The 24347-nt window shown below is 41.2% G+C and overlaps 1 protein-coding gene across 1 annotated transcript in view; it reads left to right on the top strand.

Moving 5' to 3' along the window:
* mctp1a (multiple C2 domains, transmembrane 1a) overlaps positions 1–24347 on the top strand; it is an 81006-nt gene that overhangs the window by 28561 nt on the left and 28098 nt on the right. Inside the window, exons 12-17 of the mRNA XM_046035005.1 lie at positions 2689–2791; positions 3778–3880; positions 4480–4581; positions 5102–5176; positions 7684–7803; positions 15472–15588. Coding sequence (XP_045890961.1) covers positions 2689–2791; positions 3778–3880; positions 4480–4581; positions 5102–5176; positions 7684–7803; positions 15472–15588 — 620 coding nt within the window. The remainder of the gene's footprint in view (positions 1–2688; positions 2792–3777; positions 3881–4479; positions 4582–5101; positions 5177–7683; positions 7804–15471; positions 15589–24347) is intronic.

Raw genomic sequence — 24347 nt, 5'->3', positions numbered from 1 at the left:
ACTTCCAGCAGCAGTTCAACAGTATCTATTTTTTTCACTCAATATCAAAACAAAACCTGTCAGTAAAGTGTAGGTTTTTCACCGCATCACAGGAATACTGTAGATAACCTTGTATAGCCTATTTAAAGAATTTGAAATGCTACAAAAATGCGATTGCTTTCAGTTTTAAAATCTGAATTATAATTATTTGTGATTATACAGGAACATGAGAGTCTCAAACTTCTCACTAAGTCTAAGCGTCCCGCGAGGCAATTACAGCACGTTCCCTCGTCTCCGTACTCTATTCATCTTCCACACTCATCTTAGGGCACCCTGAAATGAGTTTGAGCCGGCTCGTTGCTGCAAACCCTCTTCCAGTGCCACAGAGATGGGACCCAGAGGGGGGAGGAGCTTTGCTTGGACATTACCTGGATGATCTCTGAGTGGCGCTCAAACCTGAGCGTGTAATTGGTTAAGACAGCCGCCTCTGGTGCTGGCGGCCAATAAGGTGAAAGTTCATCACCAATGACAACTGGCTCTCTGCGGCAACACAGCCTGCCATGTCATTAAAAACAGAATATTAGAGAGAAAATGGGGGAAGGATGGGATTCTGCAGAAATAATTTCCATCTCTTAATTTGGGTGATTGCATTTAAATTTAATCAGACCTGATTTGGGGGGACAACATTATGATCGTTTATGCTATGGAAGCTTGGATGATTAAGGAGGATTTAAAATATTCACTACTATAAAAACATTGAATGAAAACTACTGCCAAAAAAACATTCTTACTTGTTTACAATTTTAAAATATATTTGTGTGTTTTCATAATGGGTCCATGGGTTGCATTTTAATGTTCTCTGCAAGCAGTTTATATGGCTACGAAGAATGTATAGAAAGATGCATTGAAAAGCAATCTCTTGAGTCAATTGTCTTTTTTCTATTTTAATGTATCTTGTTTTTTATCGTAGGAGTCATAGCTGTCAATATCCACTTCAAACACCCTACATCAATAGAGCGACACAAACAGATATGAAAGGCAACACCTACGGCTCAGCATTGATCACGGTGACATTTACTTTGCACACCCACTAAATGTCCTGCCCTTGTCACAACATTTGAAGAAAATCATACCAATCAATGACACTTACACAGACACACGCACATACACACGCACATACACAAATGTGGCTAGGGGCTTTGAACTCAATCCCAACTTTATTGAGTCTTATTATGCAACATTGCTGCTTTACTTATACACTCATATTCGCAATATTTTCCATGGGAATTCGTGTGGGACATTTTTTCTTTTTTTTTTTTACTTCCTGACCCAGCCTTTTCAAGTGATAAGCTTGAACAAACAGCGCAACGGCTCCCAACAGTTTTGATAAAAAAGTATGATCAAAGCCAGAATAAATAGTTTAGTTGTTTTTTTTTTAGTTCATTTTGAGGCAGTCGAAGGGAGGTGGGCTGGCAGGCATGGGGAGCTGGTCTCACTCCTTTCTGTGTACAAAGAAATTGAAATGTGAGATGTTAGTAAACAAATAGAGAATATATAGGACATTACTGGTTTTGATTATTATAGTACAGTGTGCTATTCTCAGGAGGAGGAAATAACTTATGTTTATTTCTCCTCTCGGTCTCTCTCACCCAGTTACATAACTGTAGTAAATTATGAATTGAAAGTTTTGTTGGAATGAATTAGCATTAATGAATGTGATTCATAGTAAACCATATATCATATCATGTTTTATAACATCTACGGGTTTTAAAGTTCTCACATAGTGTATTAAAGTTTTATCATTTGGCAGCGACAGGCCACTCAAACTATTTCATATGTGATTTTAAAATGATTTATTTTGTAGAGTAAATCTACATTTGGATATATGTTTTTTTATTACTGTAAAATGTTATTTGTGTAATATTGATGAAACTAGTATTGCTGTCAGTGTATGAAACTCCAGCAGTGATTTCCCTGTGAAAAACACAAATTTTTATTTTAATAGCCAAAGACATTTCACTGTTTTTATCAATTTACATTCCTGTCAATAGAACAAAGGAGAGGTGATGATGAGGAAACTTCTCTCTGTCATCGTTTTCTAATTTAATTCTCATGTTGTTCTTGCTTTCACTTATTTTTTTCCACCATGTTGTTGCCGCCTCCGTCTCACCACTCGCTTGGAGTCGCTAATTATGGACCAGCTATGTTTCTCACTCCCCTGCTCGACTGTCGTTATCTTCTACTTTGAACCTCTCTGGCCTTCAGAGCCACATCGCCCTCTGTGTTTTCAGCGCCATCCATTCTCTAAGTCTTCTCCCTCTTTTCACTCTCCCACCCCCTCCTTGTGACTGCCCAGGGCACAGTTGTCCTGGAGCTTATCTTCTAGTTGTCCGTGTTCCCAGGGTGTTGATAGAAACGGTTTGCAGCTGTTCCACTGATACATTGTTTTATAATATATACTACAACAGAATCATATTATTACAGTTCTGATAAGTCCAGGATATTTGAGCTGTCATGTCATATAAGGGGAGGATGCTATATACTATCTGTCTTAATAATATGAGGGATTGAAGATAGACAAAAGCTGTTGGAATTAAGATTCTCGCTTTCCTTGAGACCTCAAGCTGACAAAAGTATCTACTGTATTTACGTCTCTGCTCTCACTAAGAAGGTCATTCTTGCATGTTTGTTTTCTTTTGTCCTCGGCAGGTAAGAGTGACCCATTCTGTGTGGTGGAGCTGAGTAACGATCGGCTGCAGACGCACACTGTCTACAAAAACCTCAACCCAGAGTGGAACAAGGTCTTTACTTTGTGAGTGGCTTTTACGATACTCAAATGTTTGCATGCACACAGATCATACAGTTTGTGTTTTACTGCAATAATGAAAGTACAAATGGATGTTTTCATTGACATGTATATTTTGAATTAAACGTTAAGTCAGAGCAACAGTCTCACAAAAAAAAAGAAATATAATCACATTTTTAAAATTCCAAGCATTCAGCTTTGTTTTTTTTGTGTTTCTTTTAAATAAATTCTAGACTGATCTGAACATTGACAAAATATGTATTGCTCACAGTTTATAGTGTGGAATGCTATTTTTATGAATGAGCTTATACTTATTTAACTTAATAGTCACAATCATTGTGAATAGAACTGCTTATTTAAAAGTGTTTTAAAATTGGTTTTATTACTGCAAACAAATCCAGGAAGACAAAGGAGGCTCGTCACATACAGTATTTCCTTGTTCCTTTTTCAAATATATAGTTTTACTGCGGCTGTAGTTAATTGTTAGTATAATTTGTCATATATATATTTTATATATAGTGTGTGTAGATATAGTGATAGATGGATAGATAGATAGGGAGTGAGAGAGAGAGAGAGAGATGAGATATAGATTTTATTCCAGAGTACAAACTTGTGAATTCCCAGTGATGGGACAGGTTAATTTATATCTTTCTCACAGCCTCCTTTCTATACATAACATCAGCCATCTTCTTGCTAGCCTAGTTTTCAAAAGATGACACGTCTGAGTGTCACACTTTAGTTCTACTTAGCTCATGCAGTAATGTAGTGCAATTTCACATAAAGTATGTTAATGGTAATGTTTAAACATTTATGTAAATGTTATAGAGGGTATTCAAATATAAGGCTTGTTCCTCATATAGTGTTTTAGGTTTTCTCTTTGTCTTTAATATTTGAAAAAGCTTTTACAAGATATGATAGCTTTCACACTGTTTCAGTTTGTGGCCCATAATTCTGTATATATCCTATTGGTGTTGTCTTTTTGTGTGGTCCAGTAACGTGAAGGACATCCACTCGGTACTTGAGGTCACTGTTTATGACGAAGACCGAGACAGAAGTGCAGACTTCCTTGGGAAAGTGGCTATTCCTTTACTAAATGTGAGTCAAAGACAGTTTTCTGTGTGTTTCTTTTTCTTTTCCTTTTCCTTTGGGGATAATAGCGAGAACATAGAGGAATGGAAAAAATGAAAACACACAGTTGAAGATATAAAAAGCAGAGGTTATTTTTGCAACTCCACAGATGAGACTGTTATTATTTCACAAAGAGAAAGAGATGACAGGAAGGAGAAAAAGTGGAGGAGAGGCTGAGAAAAAAGAAGAGATTGATAGGTGAGAAGAAAGAAAGTGTGGGGATGAGAGATGATATCAAAATGACACTGATCGAGAAATGGAATGATGCGATTTAGAGAAAAACAGAAAGACATTGTACCTTTATATGTGGAAAAAAAATATAGATGGCCTGTGAAAGAACTGTGTCTAATATATCCATGCTCTGCTGTACAGTATGATTCCCCAGGATAGTTAATTTCTGTTTGACAGAGCCGAGCTGCAGTGGGTAATGAACAGGTACTTGTCAGAGTTGCCACAGTTGTTTTGGGTTCCCTGTCAGCGCCAGCAGCTGGGGTTCAAAGGTGGCCCGGGGAGCCGATTCTGCCGGGTATTGCCAGACAGACGCCTGTCATGTCCCTCTCCCACAGATCCAAAATGGAGAACGCAAAGCCTACGCCTTGAAAAGCAAGGAGCTGACAGGGCCAACAAAAGGGGTCATCTTTCTCGAAATAGACGTGATTTTTAATGCTGTAAGTCTTTCTTTTGCTTTTTTTGATTCTCCTTACTGATTTTTTTTTTTTATTTTTGCCCCCCACCCCACCATTATCCCCTCTCTCCATCCCTCTCTTGTTCTCTCCAGCATCCCCCCCCCACGCTGCTGTTGTCTTTATTCTGTTTGTCCTCCCCCCTCCCTCGCTTCCATCTCGTCCCTTGTCCCTCGTCCTCATTTTGGCTTTAATTATCGAAGACTCCCTCTCAACAGCCTTTGTTCGCCCATTCATCATCGCTGTGTGTGTCCTATTGCGGCCATCTTACAGCTTTTTCACGCTCTCTTTAGCCTCTAACGTCGGGCATGCTCTATGCATGTGCTGTCATGTTAAATCAGTACACTATGTTAGAAAAACCTTCAAAATGATCAAAATATAGTTTTTCGCTATTTCATTGTCTTCATCCCCACTATTTTATTTATCTGTATTGTTTTGAATTAGTGTCTTTTCATGCTCACCGTTTGCTGTGTATGACACTGTGTGTGTTCACTCCATCCTCCAGGTGAAAGCTGGTCTCAGGACGTTGATTCCCATTGAGCAGAAGTATATTGAGGAGGAGCCCAGAGTGTCCAAACAGGTACATCAGCAGCCAACACTTATTGTCTACCGCTGTGCCTCATTTTTATCTGTGTCCACCACAGTACCCCCTTTCTGCTTAACTTTCGTAAGCAAAACCAACACGCCTGGAGAGTGGCATCTTGTAAACCACAACAACTGTGTGGGCAAGCTACAACAGGGTGATTGAAGGAAAAACAGCATTTTGTTTCTTTTTTCTTTCCCTCCTCTCTCCCTTCTCTCACCCCCCCCACCCCCACCCCCACATCTACTCTGAGTGGTGAATAGAAATGTCAAGCTGTCAGCTCTGGGGTGCATAAGTAGATTGGCCATCCTTATAGTTGGCCCTCTTTGCCACTGCTGCTTTGCACTTCATTGTCACACCGCTCAGTGTGGCGGCACCACAAAAGGCTGAATAGTAGGGGCTGGCCCACATCAGACATGTCATATGAGTGACCGTTTGGGCTCAGCAGTCAATGCTGCGCCATGCACAGCCGAGCACAACCCTGACCAGCACAGCACAACACACACACCAGCTCCCATACCACCCTTTTGTCAGCCCTCCATCTATTCCCTTCTTTCCTCCCTGTTTCTGCATTCTCTGTTGCTCTCTGTCTCGGGCCAACTCTACGCTATTCTCCCAAGTGCGGAATCCTTTTTTCATCTCCATTTCACCTCTGACTCATAGAGATGACCCATGTCAGCGTCTCGCAATGATGATGTCACTGGCTGCTTTGGAGGGATTGCCCCGTGAGGGCTCTTTTGTGTGGTAGCAGCTCCCCTGCTGTTGCTTGCTGCTCAGTGTGCAGACACACACACACACACACACACACACACACACACACACACACACACACACACACACACACACACACAGAAAAGAACAGCTGCCTGCCAAACAAAACCATTTAATTGTAATTATGACATTTGACTCTTTTTAAAGGAATAACTCAAGGCACTCTTTGAAATAATTCATGAAAAATGAAATATTCTTATCAAGGCAGTTATGGCAGTAATGAGCCCAGAAGACTACAGAATGTACATCAAGTGCATGCGCCGAGGAACGTGGAAATGGATGATTCACAGTCTTGCTGTCCTCAGGGTCTGTGTGTCCCCAGCAGGACACCATACAGTCATCCTCAGTTTGGCAACAAAAAGCTTCACATAATTATACATAGAGAAGGAGGAATCCTTCTCTCATCTAGCATCAAAGCAGCCAAGCCACCCCTAACCACATGCAAATGCACCCGGAAACACACATACATACAGACAATAGACTTTACTGTAGTGCTGCAAACACATACTGTATACCCACAGTATACACACATTCAAACGCACACACAATTTTCCAAAGCGTAAAATAATGGCCTAGAATTTTTTGAACAGCGATCTGCAGAGACGGTTTGTCCTTTGGGAGCACTTTCTCCTGGTGGTGACCTGATTGGGTGGTTGGTGTTCTGCACTGCTGTTATGTTATTCCCTGAATGGTTGGCAACCCAGGGGAGGACAGCAGTTAGCCAGTTCTCTCATATCTGGCCAGAATGCATAGAGAACCCTCAGGGAGGACAATCCAGGGACTGTGTTGGAAATTATTATTTTACTTAACTTTATCACTGGGAGAGTAGACTTAAAGAAATATTGTGAGTCAGCTTGTCACACTTTAAGTGACTGTTTGTCCCATATGCTGATCCACATCCATATATAGCTATCTAACGAAGGAAAACACACTAATGTCCTCGCGATGTCCTCAGTGCTGTAATATTGAAGCCAAAGTGAGGTCAAAGCTGCAAATCTCAAGTTGTAAAACTTAATGCTCCAGTTAACTTTCCAAAGTGACAGCAAAATGAGACACTACAGGGTTTGAACCTACCATACTAAGACTTACTGACAGTATGTAATTTTAACTAAGGTGCTAATAATATGATGTAACATATTTACTTACTAAATTGTGATGAATTCACACCTTAACCAAATATGAAGGACACACAATTGACCTCACAAATGTCAAGATCAGAGATGGACTAATAGCTGCGCTTATTTTTGTAGACAGATCATTTTACTCCTGTTTATCTAGCTAATGTGGAAAAGTCACTAAACCATGATGTGTTTTAGTGTTTTTTCCAATTATACGTAGCTTCCTGCCAAACAAAGTCTCACCGGTTATCCACATATACACAGTACAGTATGTTATCATGTCTGTCCATATGCTTATGTACTCGATTCAATTAAAAGGGCTTTATTGGCATGAAAGTTTTGAGAACAGTGTTGGCCAAGCGTCCAAGTATGTAGAAAGCACACAATATATATGCTTTATAAACATAGTATTTGGTACAGTTTAAAAAAAGCAAGGTTACAGAGTGCATTTATATCGCAACAAGCAAAAGAACTAGAACTGAACAACACCAGTAATGTGAACATTAACACAACAGGGAGACAGATATATATTAATTAATCAATTAATAAAAAAAAGTGTACATTTATGACCTTAAGCGTTCACTTAAGAGTTCTCTCACTTTTTCTCCATTTCAGCTGCTGTTACGCAACTTCAACAGAGTTAGGCGCTGCATCATGTTCCTGATCAACACAGGTTGCTACATCAACAGCTGCTTCGAATGGGACTCTCCACAGAGGAGCATCTGTGCTTTTGTGGTACGTAGAGCTACACTTACATATACAGTCCCATAAATTGTAGCATATTACATACAAATTTGCACAGTCATGAAGAACTGAAGCAGGACCTCCTTTTTATATCTTTGGGTAGAATTATGCTATTGCCACAAAGATGATTATGCAAGTAGTATTATTAATTTTAGAATGTAATATAGAAAGTATTTCAGAAATATACTTTAATGTAGTTGGGCCTACTTTTTTGTTATAGAAAATCACACTTTTCAAAATTAAATGAACCTCACTCACATTGATCAGTACTATTCTCATGCCAACATCTGAACACTTTCACAAGCACCATGTTCACAGAAGGCTGTAGGACCATTTCTGCTAATAAAGTATGTATACTTGGTAATTGCATACCCTAACACAAGAGATTGTTGATGTCTGAAGCACTACCACTATAGACTCTCACACTCAAATATCTTGATATGATAATCTGAATAAAATCCCCTTTTCTGGCTTTGTATTAAATGTACAAGCACAAGTGGTATATACATGGCAAGTGTCTGTTTTGACACTCATTTGCTGGGAATGACTGGAGAGTTGATGTTGCAGCTTAAACACTGTTTTAAATGAGATCCTCAGACATCCAAATGCTTAGAAAATACAGCTACAATCTATTGAAGTGTGACAAGCTGTTCCTGCAGACAGTGGAAATGGCAGCTTCTTTCTCTCTTCTCCCATCCACCTCCTCTTCATCCTCTCTCTCTCTCCCTCCTTGTCATCTGTGTCTGGTATTAAAAGGTGAAATGTAATTGGACAGCAGAGCTATCAGTAAAATACATTCCCCTGCAGGGCGGTGAGTGACTGCATGGAGGTTCCTACCCTAAAGATGACAGAGCAGGCATTTAATCCTGTCTGGTTTAGTGTCCTGACTTAAGTAGCTACAGGACAGGTGGACCCGCCCCGCCCCAGCCCTTTACCATGGGGGCACTAAGTGTCTCCACAGCAGACATTAGACATTAGCAGCATTTGGCTGTCTGACACGGGTTTCATCTCTGCAGAGGCTGTGTGTGTCTCTGTGTGTGTGTTTGTACAGCAGGTCACAGTGTCATCACAAGACATGGGTCAGAAGAGACATAGTATTGATCAGTTAACATTTTCCCTCTGCGTGTGTGTGCACGTGCTCATGTGTGAGCCTAGTGTGTGCGTGTACGCTTACATTTTCTCTCATGTAAGGCTAAAGTCCTCTCTAAGTCCTCTTGTCTTATCTTTTAGAAATTAATGGAAATGTCAGACAAAAAAAAAATGTCAAGGAATTCACAGAAAACAAGGTCACTTCAGAATTGCCAATCTACATGGTGAATAGAGATGGGAAGATGCAGCCTTGGATAGCGCAGCTTCCATGTCAGCACACACACACACACTCTCACATATGCATGCCGTGTATGGCTCTTCACCGTTTTTAAAAACACAGCGTATAGTACATCCATCCAACAGTGCCGACTATTCATATTCTCATTGTACTCACTTAAATTCAAAGTATTCAGATGACTCTAAAGGATGTATCTAGGCCAAGGACGTAGCGTTTTACAGTTTATAGAAAGTCTGAAATTTAGGTGTCATTGTGCTTTTCCTCTCCCCCCTCCCTCTCTCGCTCTTTTGGGAGTCTGTTATCGTAGGAGTATGCACTTAGCTAAAAGCATCAGAGTATTTAGGGCCTCTCCTCTACACAGGTACTCCCTCCCTCCCTTTCCATTTCTTCATCCCTCTCTCATTTCTCCCTCACTTTGAGAGGCCTCTTAATCACTTCGCTCATCTCTTTAAGTGGGTTTTTATGGGGGGCCATCTGGCCAAGGTGGTGCGTTCATGAAGGTGTACGGCTGTGTGTGATTATGGGCATGTGTGTCTGTTCACATGTGCACGTGTGTTTCTGTCTGGCTGTCTTTCCAGACAGATGTTACACTTAACTTTCCAACACGGCTGCAGCTACAGAGGTGGAGTTGTGGGCAATTCAACTCACAAATGTGTGCACTTCTTAACTGCTAAGTAAGTCTGGCTGGGGGATTTAAATATGTTTGTATATCTGCGGTCTTTTGTGAATGCAACATTAAATCAAAATGCTGTTGTCTCACTGTGTCACTTCACATTCCCTCCATAAAAATGTTCAAAATTTTCTTCATAGTCCCTCACTCCTTCTGCCCAATACTGCAATGCCAGCCGCATGTACACATCGCCCATTAGTGCCAGCTGTGATTAGTGTGTATGTTGTGTGTGTTTTGTGTCCATGTGAGAGAGAGCGCGATATCGCATAGTCTCACATGCAGCCTTTCTCTCTCGCTCTCTCTCACACCCACACTGCTGTCACCCACCCATCCCGACAGTGAATCAGCCACCGTGGCAGCTTTGCCTGAGGCGTTGGCACAATGGACGGGACTGGAGTTACCTCCTGTCCTGCATGATGGGTGGTGTGTGTGGGTGTGTGTGGGGGTGTGTGTGTGTGGGTGGGTCTCCCTGTCTCGGGGTTAAGCGCCTGCTTCCTCTCTCCACACCTGCAAGCTGAGTGTCTCTCTCTTCTATCCATCCGTCCATCCCTGTTCCTCTTTATCTCTTCTTCCCCTCCTCTCCCTTTGCTTTTCCCTCCCAAAGAGTTGAGGCCATTGTGGGGCTGAGCGGTGTTGGGTTCTGTTCTCCTGCTGCTGCCAGCTCTCCCCACGGCCCCTGCAAGACAAGGCTGTTATTGCCCCAGGGACCGCAAGCTTCAGCAGCTCTTCCTCCAAACAAATTTGCTGTAACTTTATCTGCAATTGGGCCCTGAATTGGGAGCAAATAGAGGCAGCTTTGTGAAGCTCGGGGAAGGGCGAGGGCAGCGAGCTGGGGGTTGTTGGGGAGGCAGGGGAAATGATACCGGGCTCTTTTATGTCAGGCAAAGTAGGACTCTTATCAGGAAGAGAGCCCAGACAAGGGAGCTACTTCTAGAGGAAACTGGAGCACCTATCACCTGCTTTGCATTTAGATAAAAATTCACCCTGCTGAAATAAAAAAAGGGGAAAAAAGCAAAGACGGGTACAGAAGCAACTATTGGAGTGTGTGTATGTGTGTGCGTGTGTTTGCACATGTCTGGCTGGCTGGTTTGATACCCACATACACACTCAGTGCAGAGACTCCATAGCAGTCAGTGGTACACACCACTCCAGGTCTCTTTAAATTGCTCCTTTGACTCCTCTTCAAAGAACCTGTCTAACTTTTAAAAGTTTTAAAGTCTGGAGTTCGTCTTTGCCCACAGCAAGGGACAGCTTTGAAAGATATATTTTCACATTTTACTGCTCTCCTGATTTGCAAAATGAATGATAGTTGAAATATAATGGCATGACTAACAGAGAATACCAAGTCAGAGTTTAATCACCAGAGATCGAGACTCAACAGAAAATAAGTGAAGCCTTTTGTTGAGAAGTCGGGGAGACGGCATCCTTACTTCTCATAGGCACCTGTGTACAATTGCAGCACTATGGCCATAAAATGGTGGATGCTGTATTTTAATTTTTCATGTTATTACAAAACGACGGGCTTTGACACATTGGGTTTTGTCATTCTGGCTGTTTTTTTTTATCGGATGAACAGCATTCATTTTGCTGTAGATCTATATTCTGCAGGAGTACAGCAGGGGGCAGTCTAGCACCACTGAATAATGGTTGGATCTGGTCACAAACAGGACACAGTCTCCCTCCCTCTCTCCCTCGAACTTAACAGGACTTTCTAGTTGCTATCTGGCAACACTTAGTGCCAGCATGGAAATTGATGTAAGAGAGATAAAGAGGAACTCTGAAATCCAAACTTCAGTTTCACTCCACTGAGACAGAGCAGGGGGAAAGTTAGCCTGGTGTGTGGTTAATGTAAGCCAAAGTACTGAATATTACCCTCCCACAGTGCCGCGGCTCAGAGCCGCAAGGACGCGGGTTGTATTTTGAAACAAATAATGCAAGATACAACTCTCAACGTGCTGCACTGAGTGTTTGAATAAATCATTTTGACTTCTCTATTTTGTCAACATTTTTAATATATCTTCTTATGTTCCAGGGATTTCTTAATATTAAGAGAAAGCTTAAAAGATTATAATAAAGTCCAACTACAGAGACTTGTCAAGATAATTTAGTACTGATTTTGTGAGTTGGTATTTTAGCCAAAATATTACAAATTACACTGCCATGGTTTTACTTTGTTCATGCATGTGATTGTCTATTTTAATTATACATCGTGTTTGAATTTCAGCTTGTGCTTGGATGTGAAGTTTGCCCAGTTCAAATGTAGCCTTTAACTATATTTGAAATGGTTTAGCAGATTTGACAGTGGAAAATATTATTTCACTTTGTTATATGACAAGTGAATAGTTTTGTTCCTAGATATTTCAGTGCACTTCAAGCTGAGCTCACGCGACTTGTTGAAGTACAAATAATTTTAAAAGAAGTGATGATTAGGTTTTATGACAAATTAGATTTGCTGGTAAATTGCTACCAGCGTTTTGGTGACAAAATGAAATGTCCACTACAGAATAAAAAAACTAAACAAAATCTAAAATGGATATTGATCACTACTGTTTCTTAGTAGTTCACATAATTACGGACTATATTCCTACAGTGGTAGTATGAGAAGATTTATTTACATGCTCTCAAGACTAAATTTGAGAGTTTGCATTATTTGAATAAAACAGAAGCACATATACAGAAAGAGCCAAACAAACTGACTGTGTTTGTGTGAATATTTTTACATTATCACACAGGTAAGAATTCACCAGTATTAAACAAAAAGCAAGAGTCGTTCATGGTGAGCTTCCCTCTGTGTGCATGTTAACATATTCAATATGAATAGTCATCGACCACTCCATAATGCGTCTCTGACCACACAGTCATCTACAAATTATTCCTATTGACTACGTCTGGAGCTTCTCTTGGCATTTTCCCCCTCTTTTTTCCCTTCGACCCAGCATGTTTTCTTCGTTGTTTATTTCCTCTGCCTTTCTCTGGTCACTGACATCCACAGCAGGCTCCATCCCACTCCTTCTTCCCCAGGCGAAGAGCGTGCTATCTGGTGTAGCGAGCAGTGGGGGGTAGCTGTGATCGCCCAGTCTTGGTGGAAAGGTCCAGGCACTGCAGGGCCCCTATTACCCAGCCGGGGGGCACGAAGACGGGGCAGAGCTGGCCACTCCTGAGCCTGGGTGTCCGGTTCCTCTAGCTGCCAGTCAAAACTTCGCCCTCAGCTACTATAACCAAATGGGGGAGGAATGAAGGGGAGGACAGGTTAAACAACCTCAGGCAAAGGGAGAAAAAAAACATAAAATAAGGTTTCATAAAAACATCAGGACAGCGAGGAGCAATTAATTTGTCTGTTGTGTGATAGCGATACCATGAGCGATTAGGGAACCAAACACTAAATATAATTACAGTACTACATGCCTGCTGAACAGTATATTTATAGCAGAGTATTTGAAAGGACTATGTGTATCTCATGAAGATGTTTGTAAGTGTGCAGTTATTTATAGCTTTCTCTACCAGAATAGATTTTAAGACAAGTGAGCTCCTTTGACTGAAGTAGTGTTTCTGCACCTCTATTGCACTTTGTTTAGTTAGAGATCATTCCAGTCTTTATCATTGTTACAGATTTGTAAATTATAATTTGTAGGAAGATGGATAATTTTAGAATGGTTACATTTTGTGGAGAGAGTGTGTGTGTGAGAACATGTGGTGTTGTGTTTGTCTGTATGCACATTTCTGTTGCTGAGCATTTGCGGTCCTAACAGCTTTGTAGGATGTATGAAGGGAAATGGTTGTGGTGCTTATTAGTATACAACTATAAATTATTGAATAGTTTCTTTCCAATTCTCCTACACAGCTGTGTCAGAGAAAGACTCTTTGTATGTGAGAAAGTGAAGTTGAGCTTGAGAGAGATGGGGAAAGATTTTGATCCTTTCGGGAGATTTGGTTGTTGCACCAAGGCCATTCAGGTTTATTTGAAAAGTAAATTTTGCTGTGAGCATTATGCAAATGCACTGGACATTTCTAATATTTAATTTATGTCTCTTTTTGCTTTGTATACCCAGTGTCAGTTAGTTAATTTTACATGAAGTTATAGTTTTATTCAAAAGTTTGGATATGAGCCTTTCAAAGTTTTCTACATGAGAAGGGGTAAAGTTTAGAAAATGTAATTGTTTAATTGTGTTATTGTGAAGAGTTGTTTACATAGATATTTAGATGCGTGTGTGCGCGTGCGTAAAATGAAATACCGACGGCACAGTATGCAGTTTAGTGTCTGACTGGCACCACTACAGTAACAGCAGACCTGCAAACACACTCTTGAGTGGCTTTTGAACCTCACATTCACATTAACCTTAGACTGTAAACACAATGAAGAGCTTGCTTTTCAGTCTCCTCTCTGTCTCTCTCTTTTTCCACACACACAGAAATAAAGCAATTTGATTGTTCATGATTAAGCTTTCTCTCTCTTGTTGATGTTGTTCAGCCAAACAGGATAGATCATAATTGGTACACAGACTAATAAATCTGCTTTGCAGTAATAGTCTCAATTTCATTACTCTTAAAAAAGTTTCCCATCAGAACTGATTGTTAAACATGGACGCATTTCCATACAGAGTAATTAATTTCAAATCTTCTTTGCTCATATTTGAAATAATGGATTTCTTGTACTTGAATTTGATAAATATGTTTTGCTAGAACAGATTAAGTGTTAGGCATGGTTTGCATTTTCAGCACTTGTTGTAATTGCTGCTCAGGTCTTATCAATCGATTAAAAATCTCTATACTTATACATACAATTATTAGAATAGACTAATATTATTTTTGTTCTGTCTGCTTCTGACTGATTTTATTTCCACCAAACACCCCATTGCTTTCAGCACAACCTTTCTCACAGTTGACACAGTGCCACCATTAAATAACAAGCTTCCATCATTAGCAATTTTACTTTCCCACATATATCTTCTCCCAACCACCGCAATAATCTGTTGTCACAGGCTGAAGAACTTGCCAAAACCAGAATACAGGGTTTTAGCAAAGGTTAATTTTCAGATGGTACTTTTCTTGTTTGCTGATGAGAGGGGAGGTATAGAGGTTATGATTTTGGCAGATGGGTGCAGAGAAGGTTAGAGATGGGGCATAAGAATCTTATGGGGTAGGAGAGAGGGTATTGGGGCTTGGAGTGACAGGGTTAGGGTCTCAGGGTGTGGGGTGTGTGAGGTCAGATGCTGGGTTTAGGATTGAGTATGGAAGGGTCAGCTTTGACGTGCTGTGGCTGAAAACGGTACATGACCTCAGCCCCTGGGATGATTGGCAAGGAGGAAAGAGGCCCTGACGGCTCGTACTCATCCTCCTTATCATAGTCCTCCTCGGCTGAAGGCCCAGAAAGCCTTTAGGGTCAGGGTGTTGAACCTGGGCTCACCAACACCAGGCCTGTACCTTTTGTTGAAACTAAGTCTTATTTATGCTCTTTGTTCCATGGTGGTTATGATTCTGCATACAAATGTGGTTTAATGTGTATCGTTTCAAATCGCACATATGGTCGGCGTACGTTCTCAAGAGTTTGCCTCATGAGGGTCATTATGGGGTCTTGAATGTATACATTCTTAGCTCACACTGTTCTCAATTCTTTGTTCTCACTTTTCTTTTGCTGACTGTTTTTTATTCTTTTTCTCTTCAGCTTTTTGTCATCGTTGTTTGGAACTTTGAACTCTATATGATTCCTCTGGCTTTGCTGCTGCCTTTGGCCTGGAACTACATCCTCATCACATCAGGGAAGGATACCAGGCAAGATGTGGTGAGTAACCCCATAGCTTCTTTCATTTCACTGTAAAAGCCTCTATTAACCCAAAATGCAGAGTTACAACTCAGGCACCATTGTTTTATGGAGACATCACACTCTGGTTTTATTTACGGCATTAATCACATTTACGTACATTTAATTCCTTTTCATTCTATACTTAATATAAATATTACACATTTGTGTGGTGAAAATTTGATTGGTGATGATGAGTATAGATGTACAGATGAGTAAGACGACAACATACATTTTTAAAGAAACAACAAGAGTATGATACAATATCATTTAAAATATACCTTTTTTAAAAAATGCAGTTATAAAGTAGGCAAAATTTGAATTTAATTTAAAGAAATCTGAGCATTTTTTTTTTTAAATTAAAAAAACTCCATCTGCCCCTTGAGGAGCTGCATTTTCAGTCCAATCTCACATTTCTCACTTTGCCTTCTTTGAGGCAAAGAAAGGGGAGAAATAATAGCCTGTCACCTTGAGCTATGTTACGCCACTTACCTGGTAGTATATTTATTTAATTCATTTATTTTTTATCTCTTATACCAATTAAATGATGTCAAAGCAATGTCATGGAGAAACAGACATGTTTTAATCATGGCCAGGCACATTTGGAGAGTAGAGAGTGAAAACGAGAGAGAGAGCTAGACTATGGAGTGAGCGTGAACAATGAAGTGATTAATTTTAATAAGTCCCTTTTTCCAAGACTCAGTTGGAAATAACCAGTTAACAGACCTCATATTTTCTTGCCGTCTGTCGCCTTCTATATGTGTTTATTTATCTCTCTTCATAAGGATTCTTTGGGTTAAATTAGATTGGATTTGAAAGACAGATTAAATTCTGTCATTATGATGAACCAAATCTCACTGCTCTGTGTCATTGTAATATTACACATAAAATGGAATTAGATGTGAACTGTACATAACTTACAACACAGATTTTTTTGGCCGGTCTTTAGCGCTAAGTTTCTCTATTTGTAAACTTCTATTTCCATATATGTTCACTTAAAAAGTTGAGAATAATCAGCTGAAGACAACCCCTATGAGACATATAGCCTTTTTTGTTAAGTGACAATAACCTAGTGGAAATAGAGTAGTTTATGGTACATACTGAAATATAGGTGTTTTAAACTGGGTAGGGTCAGATAAGTCAAGAATAGAAAGGTTTGCATTTGCTAATAAGTTCACAGATTAAATAAAACACTTAATTTGTGAATGACACAGGCTTAAAGTTTAGATGGTATTTTTCTTCGCCTGTAGATGGCGACATTGCTTGACAAAAAAAATCACACATGCCTTAAGACAAAACCCGGCATGACGATTTATCCCCCCCACCTGCTGCTTGTATTTATCCAGACCTAATGATATTCTTTTCCCATGCACTTCCTAATTAGAATGAGGCAACAAAGGTTACATATTCTCCACTCACTTCACATACGAGCAAGTACATGTAACTCCCACTTCATGCAGAATTGCTTTTCTCTCCTTCTTGAAAGGGACTATTGTGTCTCAAGTACCTCAGGAATTGGCTGGAACATTAAGACATTTTGATACTGTTGATACTCGTATTGCAAGTGCCGTTTCGTACAACAATACTGTTCCTGCTCAGTTCTGCAAAGTTGCCCTATGCATTGAGAGATATGGACACTTATTAGTGTTCTGACATAAGATCTTTTCAGTTTCAATGTTTTTAATATCTGATACTGTCTTAGTAGAATTGCAACACTGTAATTTACCTCCACATTCAGACCAGGAATCTGGGCCGCATATTTTTGACTGGCTTTCAGTTGGTATGTCAGACTAAACATTGTTTGGTTTTGATGGAAGCAGTACCATTTGAAATCTTTGCCACCAACTATAACCTTCTTGTAGCTAATATTTTTGGATTTTATTTGCCCAGTTACAGTCCAAGTTGAAGGTGGGGTTTTTTTTGTATTTTTTGTCTCTGAAGTTTGCTTCGAGATCATCTTCTTCGGGTTCGGTTGATTTTAAAGGACTTATCTGCCTGGGACACAGGGCTGAGTAGCTCACCAAGGCCAGAAATGTTTTTTCAGCCATCAGAGCACTGCTGTAAAGTTTCATATGAGCACAGTCAGCAATGGATTTAAATGAGTGTACGTCTTAGAGTTCAGCAGTCTTGACATATGTGGACTGGAGTGCCAGTGCTGGTATTGGCTAGTGGAGGATATCTGGAGAAATTGGTTCAGGCTGGTGGTCATATAGTCAGAAGCAAATACGCAGTGTAAGACGGTAGGATAGCAATAGTGTATATGTAGGTAATGTGTGTATGATGCATGAATACTAAATATCTGTCTGGCATGTTATTTTATTCCAAGGTTATGATTTAGGCACAACCAAAGTGTTCAAACTACAGCTCACGCAAACACATTTGCATGTGTGAGTCATGCCAGGTGTGTGTTTGCGTGGTACTTAAATGTGTGTGGGGAAAATACACTGTGTACATAGAGATAAAAGTTATCTTTATGCGTCTGTGTGAAAATTGTGTGTGTATTTCTATCTTCTGTGGGTGTGCAAGTATGCATACACCAGTTTGCATATGCATGAGTGTGTGCAGACATTCTTTGCAACAATATATCCGATGAAAGTGGGATTAATTGTGAAAGATTAGCACCATTAATGCTCCTTTTCTTGCCGCTATGACAGTTGTGCTGAGCAGTACAGAGCAGCACGGCCGACACAAAGAAGATTCTCTGACAATCGTTGTCTCTCTTGTCTCTGCATTGCAATCTTACTGCCTCAGGATTGGTGAATGTGATGAACCCTCTTTCCTCGCTCCGTTATCAACTCTCTGCCTCTTTCAGTCGTACTATTACTATCTTATGTCAAATTTGAATACATACAGTAAAAGTAACGTACAATGGTATAAGCATTCATTATTTTCAGGCATTTGTGTTTGCGAATGGTGTGTACACACACACACATATATACTCTAACACACACATTCAGACAGAAGTATCCCTTGAGTCCTGTCCCTGTTTGTTTTCAGACAGAGTTTCCCAATCTGCGGCGGTGCAGGGGGGAAGTGGGTACAGCGAGAGCATACAGTCTCTGCGCTCTTCGCTTCCTCTCCTGGTCCCCTGGAATCCTCTTCCGAGTCTTTATCAAGCTGAAGTCATGGACGACTCACTGTTTCCCTCTCGTACTTGGCAGAGAACAAAAAAGAATAGAAAAGAAAACAAGGGGAAAAAGGCTTTCTAATTACTTTAAACAACACACCAAATTAAAGCATTGTGCTGAGCCGAGCAAGGGTCAGCATCCGGAGCGCTGCGGTTTTCCAGCAGTCTGGGGTGAGGGTAATGCCAAAGGAATCTCTGCTGAACTCACTCTGAAGGGGGAGAGAGAGAGATAGAGAGAGGGGGATACGCTGGGGGAAGAAAGAGAGAGAAGAAAGTATACACTTGAGTACAGACTTCCTAATGAACTGAAGGGCCTTGCTTCATCTGATGGGTTCAATGTGAGGACCCTTCTCTGATTTTACACCGCAACCACAGTCCTTAGCCCTGTCTATAGCAAATAAACAAACACAGTGTTCTCCACACGCTGTAATTCAACACTCAGGGTCACTGAATGTTGTGTGGTTACATGCTGCTTTGCAAACACATCCCGGATCAGCACTCCTTACCCTCGCCCCAACCTTGACCAGTACCTACTAAGCAGTCGGAGCGTCCTCAGAACAGCGATTAAAGGAGGCGATGCACCAGCAAGGTTACCGACCTCCTCTCTTATCATGTAGCACTCTGACCTGTGAAACCTGACTCTTCAACACTGTTAGCTGACCTGTGTGTCATGCTGTAACATGCTCACTGAAACAAACAAACAAAGAAGAGGACCTTTTTTATCCTTCTGAATATATACTATGATACTGCTTTTACTTTGACATTCAAAGACAGAAATACACTATCAAGAAAGGCCCATCCTACATCTGCATTTGTGTGGATGTGGAGGAGCACTCTAATGACCCTCTTCTCTCCATCTATATCTTGAAACCCTGAACAGTTTGGGGCTTAGATCCATCCCAAGTCTGTTGCACAGGAAGCTGCCAGTAGGCTGGGCTCGGTCAACCAGAGGACAGGCAGCTCTGCTGGAAGAGAAAAGGGCTGGAAGGCGCGTGTGCACGCATGTGCACTGCTTTCATAGCAGTGTGCCATATTAATGTGTGCGCCTGCTTGCATGAGAGTATATATGATGGGCGTTGAGATTAAGGAGCAGAGAAACATCCCAATAGAAATCCTTCCTTGCTGTTGGCCCAGAAAGGCCCATACCAGATGTTATGAAGGTGTTAATTTCAGTGCAGCCTGTCGTAGTGGGCACATACAGAACATGATGATATCTCTTTCTACCACAGGATGACGGGCAATTAGGCCTTGTGACACTGGAGAACCATCCTCTTTATCCCATGCTCCAAACTATTACATAGATTCACCCCACTGGATCCGCCAACCCATTACAGAAGAGAAGACCTTAATAGCCTGAAGATACTTCACACTTACAGACATGCCTCCAACAGCGGGATAGAGCTATATTAACCCACTCTACATCCTGAGTTAGATACAGTTTAATCTCCTTGCACTTAGTCATCCTTTAAAATAAAATAATTGACTAAGGCTTTTTACTAATATTGTCATTTTGTATTTGTGTGGTTCTTCTTGTTGTAGTTTAATCTTTACTTTCCTTACTGTGAAGCACTCAGCGTGACAGCAGTATATTGTTCATTAGTGTAAAAATAATCGGGTTTATTTCCAAGACTGTATTAATGTATGATTTTTTTGGAACAAGACTTCATTGCCATTTTTATCTATTCTATTTTCTCCCTGATTTTGCATCTCAAAAACTCTTTTCTGCGTCTCCAAACACTGTGCCGTGACATCTGCCCTCATTAAGAGCCACACACAACACAGGTAGAGGGGAGTAAATATTAGGAAAGCTGGAAGGAAAGGAGGAAATGCTGCCTATTATACCTCAACTCCAGCAAAAATTCTTACCTCCACTTTTTGCCCATAAAACCACAACTCTGGAAAGAAAAGGAGAACGAGAAAAGGAGATGGAGTGGGAGCAGGAGACAGAAAAAGACAGAGAGGCATTCAGAGAGACGTAGCGACAGAGGCAGAGGAAAACAGCGGTGGATGGCAGGCACTCCTCAGTGTGGAGTCAGACATGGCAGTTGGTGACAGGTGACAAAATCAAAAGGTCATGTCACTTTTAACTGAGAGCGCCTGTGCCCCACTGATTTCCCCCGTGCCGCCCCGGCATCACCGCGCTCCTCTCTGCTCCTCTCGCTGCCTCTCTGTCTCTGCTAAACTGGCAGATAGGATGGCAGGCTGGCAGGCAGAAAGACAGGCAACGGGCACAGTTTGAAGCGGGACGGGAGCATCGGGAGCATCAGGAATGCCACTGCAGAATCCTCCCAGCCTCCCTTTTCATCATGTTGTCTCTCTTTCTCTTCCTTTCACTCCATTTGTCTAACTCCCTTCATCACACTGAACCTTTGTAACTGTCTGTGCTCTTTGCTAACAACGTCAGCAGCTCAGTGTCTGCCTCAGTGCTTCTTGTTGTTGTTTTGACTGTACAGTACACACGCTGTAGCTGTTTGCGAGGTTTTCAGTTTAAACCTTGAGCTTAAGCCCACAGATGTGAGTGTGTTTGTGTGCAATAGATTGCACATCAAGTATGTACCAGCTGTAGCCCTCTTTTCCACAATTGAGTATGAAAAACAATAAGACAACACAGTATCATCTGTCTGAGAAGGACAAACATCTTATCACGGATTTTACTGTATTTACTGACTATCTCAACAATGCCAGTGGAGCATGTAATATTGTGATTTCCACTGGATAGCTGCTGAATCTCTGACTAAACACACTTGCTGATTTGTCAGCAAATAAGCAATGAGAAATGTACATTGTGTGCGTGATGCTTACATTACCATCCAGAAACTCAATCTTTTCCAGTGCTCACAGATTTGGTGTTGGTTTCATGAATATGGAGCTGCCTTTCCCACCTCCACCCCCAGCCTCCAGCTCTGGTAGCACCCCAGCCTCACCCCTATCTAGCCCCCTGCTGGGTGAGCCCTGGCTGGGGCAGTGCAGATGGAAAGGCCACCCTCTAAGGGCCACGGCTCTGACAGCTTGTGAAGGGCCCGCGTGGGTCAGCCAGGCTCAGCCAGCAGCCCTTATCAGACACACAGCCCTCCCCCAGTCTGCAGAAACTGTGGTGTAGGCAATATGCACACGCAAACACACACACATACATATACACTCATGGACAGTGCATACCAAGTAGGGCCTTGAGATCCCCCAGCCAGCCAGTCGGCCAAACCTCAGCAGCTGGAGAGGTTAAAACCCCCTCACGTATCAAAGAGGAAGAGCAGCAGGAGGATGGAGGGAGGGAGGGAGGGATAGAGGAATGGGGGGAAAAAAGGAGGAGAAAGTATATCTTCATGTTCGCCGGGATGTCTGCCTCGGCGTCAATTCCCCCTGCGGCTGTCATTGGGAAGGTTAGGAGGGGAGATAGTGGAGCTCAGCCCGGCCAGGGAGAGAGAGGGGCGAGTATAGAAGCATTTCAGAGGAGGGGTGAAATGATGTGGCTACTACTTCAGGTAGTAGATTTTTTACTTTCCCTCTGTGGAGTGTGTATGCACTGGTTTCATTGATCCAAACAGAGTCTGTTCTGTTTTACGTCCATGAAAGTAGCATCCATCCACTTTAAGTACAGCTTTTGTGTTCCTGAAGTTAGGTTTGAACCCTCCTGTGTATTTTCATACAGTGTTGCCTAATTATCATATTGCAATCATTTGGCTGGTTATATATTTCCCGTATTTCTAAACCAGACACAACCTGTTACCTCAGTTTAAAACTTGTTTTGGCTATTTTGACTTTGTATTTCTTAGGTAAGTTCTGTAAGCTGCAACCTATTGTAACTTCTCATCCTCCAACATCAAAGTCAAAGTACACTTTATGAGAGTTAATAACAGGACATACATTAAGATAGCCAATTTTAAATTAAAGAGCCAGATCACAGCTACAAATGCTGCCTTGACTGAAGCTAAGGGGGCTTAGGATCATCTTTGCTATCACATTCTTTATAACACTATAAATCCATGAGACTATAAGCAGAAGGTCACAATAATGATCCCTTGTGACCCTAAGAGTGTGCACTCTTGAAAAGACACTAGGGGTGCTGTTGTGCTATTGATGGTGCAAGAAGCTCCCAGTGGAGGCAAAAAGGAAAATACAATAGGGCATCAGAAATTTCTACCTTTTTTTTAAAGAAAGTTCTTGGAAAAACTTTTTCTGTCCTTTTAACACTTTTACACCTTGTTTATCACATCTCAGTCCACCAGTCTGTGCAGCAAGGGTTCACTCACACCGGAAAACATCATATCCAAACACTCCCTGGACTTTTTGCCTACTTCAGATTTTTTTTTGGGCCAGACTTTTAAAAAAAACTTCAGTTCAGGCAGATTTTAGCTAGCATCGTGCTCTTCAGCTGGGACAGAGCAACAGTAAATGGTAGAAAAAGATGGCGTTGTAAGGCTGAATGTAAATAAGTGCTAACATGAAGATGTAAAACATAGGACTGTCACAGTTTTGTAGCCGTCTGGTATCTGTTGGTATCAGGTACCAAATGCAGTAAAGCAATATTCATGCAAGGATGCACTGATGAGGATAATATACCACTCTGCAAAAGGATTCACGCACATTATCAAAATGTTATTTCAGAGTGAAAACATGTACAAATAATTTTCAGTACTTGACAGTAGTTTATCCTTCACAGACAACATTCTGCATGGATGGGAGGAACAGTAAGAGAGAAGAAATCAGAGTGATGTAGCAGAGCTTGTGCTGGGATCTGAGCCAATTCAACAGAAACTTAATTCTTGCAAGAATCAGCTTTTTAGGTATAAGCTACCAAGGCCAAACAGATGTATTCATACTTCCAGAGCTGTTTGAACTCTCAATGTCATTGTACTCACTTATATTCTTGTGTGTATTTTATATTATCACCATCTTTGTATGTATTTATGGTGCACAGTGTAATCTGTAAGAGTAGCCTGCATCATCCCTGTATCATTTGAATAGGTCTGAATATGTTAATCCCCACCTCAGTAGATATTGAATTGACTGGAGCAACTCTGCAGGCAATGTGAGCTCTACACGATCTTGTTGACAGCAAGGCTTTGATGCTGCCGTGCTGTAATGATAGTAATTCAAACAACATGATAATGGGGGGATAAGCAGACAAATGATATCATACACCAAACAGGTCTTAGAAAGAGAGAAAGAATGAGAGATAGGTAGAGGGAGAGAAGAAAGAAAGATGTTTGGAATTCATCGGCTGCACTGAGGTAATTTATATCCTCCCTTTCTGAGACAGTAGCTTCAGTGTGCACATTTAGCCGTGGCAATCTTCAGGGCAGATGACATGTTCCATGTCTTTTTATTTATTAATTTTACACTGTCTCATTGCAGGAAACATGACTTCTCTCTGTAACCAGAGGCGTTAGAGGAGAGAAAGCAGAGCGGAGAGCAGAGGGAGACAAACGACTCTATCATTCTCTCTGTCTCTCTAGGTCATGCTTCTCCGGCTAGCTCATGCTCATTCCCTTTGTTTAAAGTTTGGAGCGTGTGCCAGGCGTGCCCTAGTAAAGCCTCTGTGTGGAGGAATCCATTATGTTTGTATTTTGGCACGGGTGAAAGGATTTGGGAGGAACCATGATGACTTTATAAACAG

Source organism: Micropterus dolomieu, linkage group LG21 (genome assembly GCF_021292245.1).
Source record: "Micropterus dolomieu isolate WLL.071019.BEF.003 ecotype Adirondacks linkage group LG21, ASM2129224v1, whole genome shotgun sequence".
In the NCBI taxonomy this organism is placed as follows: Eukaryota; Metazoa; Chordata; class Actinopteri; order Centrarchiformes; family Centrarchidae; genus Micropterus; species Micropterus dolomieu.
The sequence above is the reverse complement of the archived record's forward strand: the minus strand, read 5'-3'. Positions and strand labels throughout refer to the sequence as shown.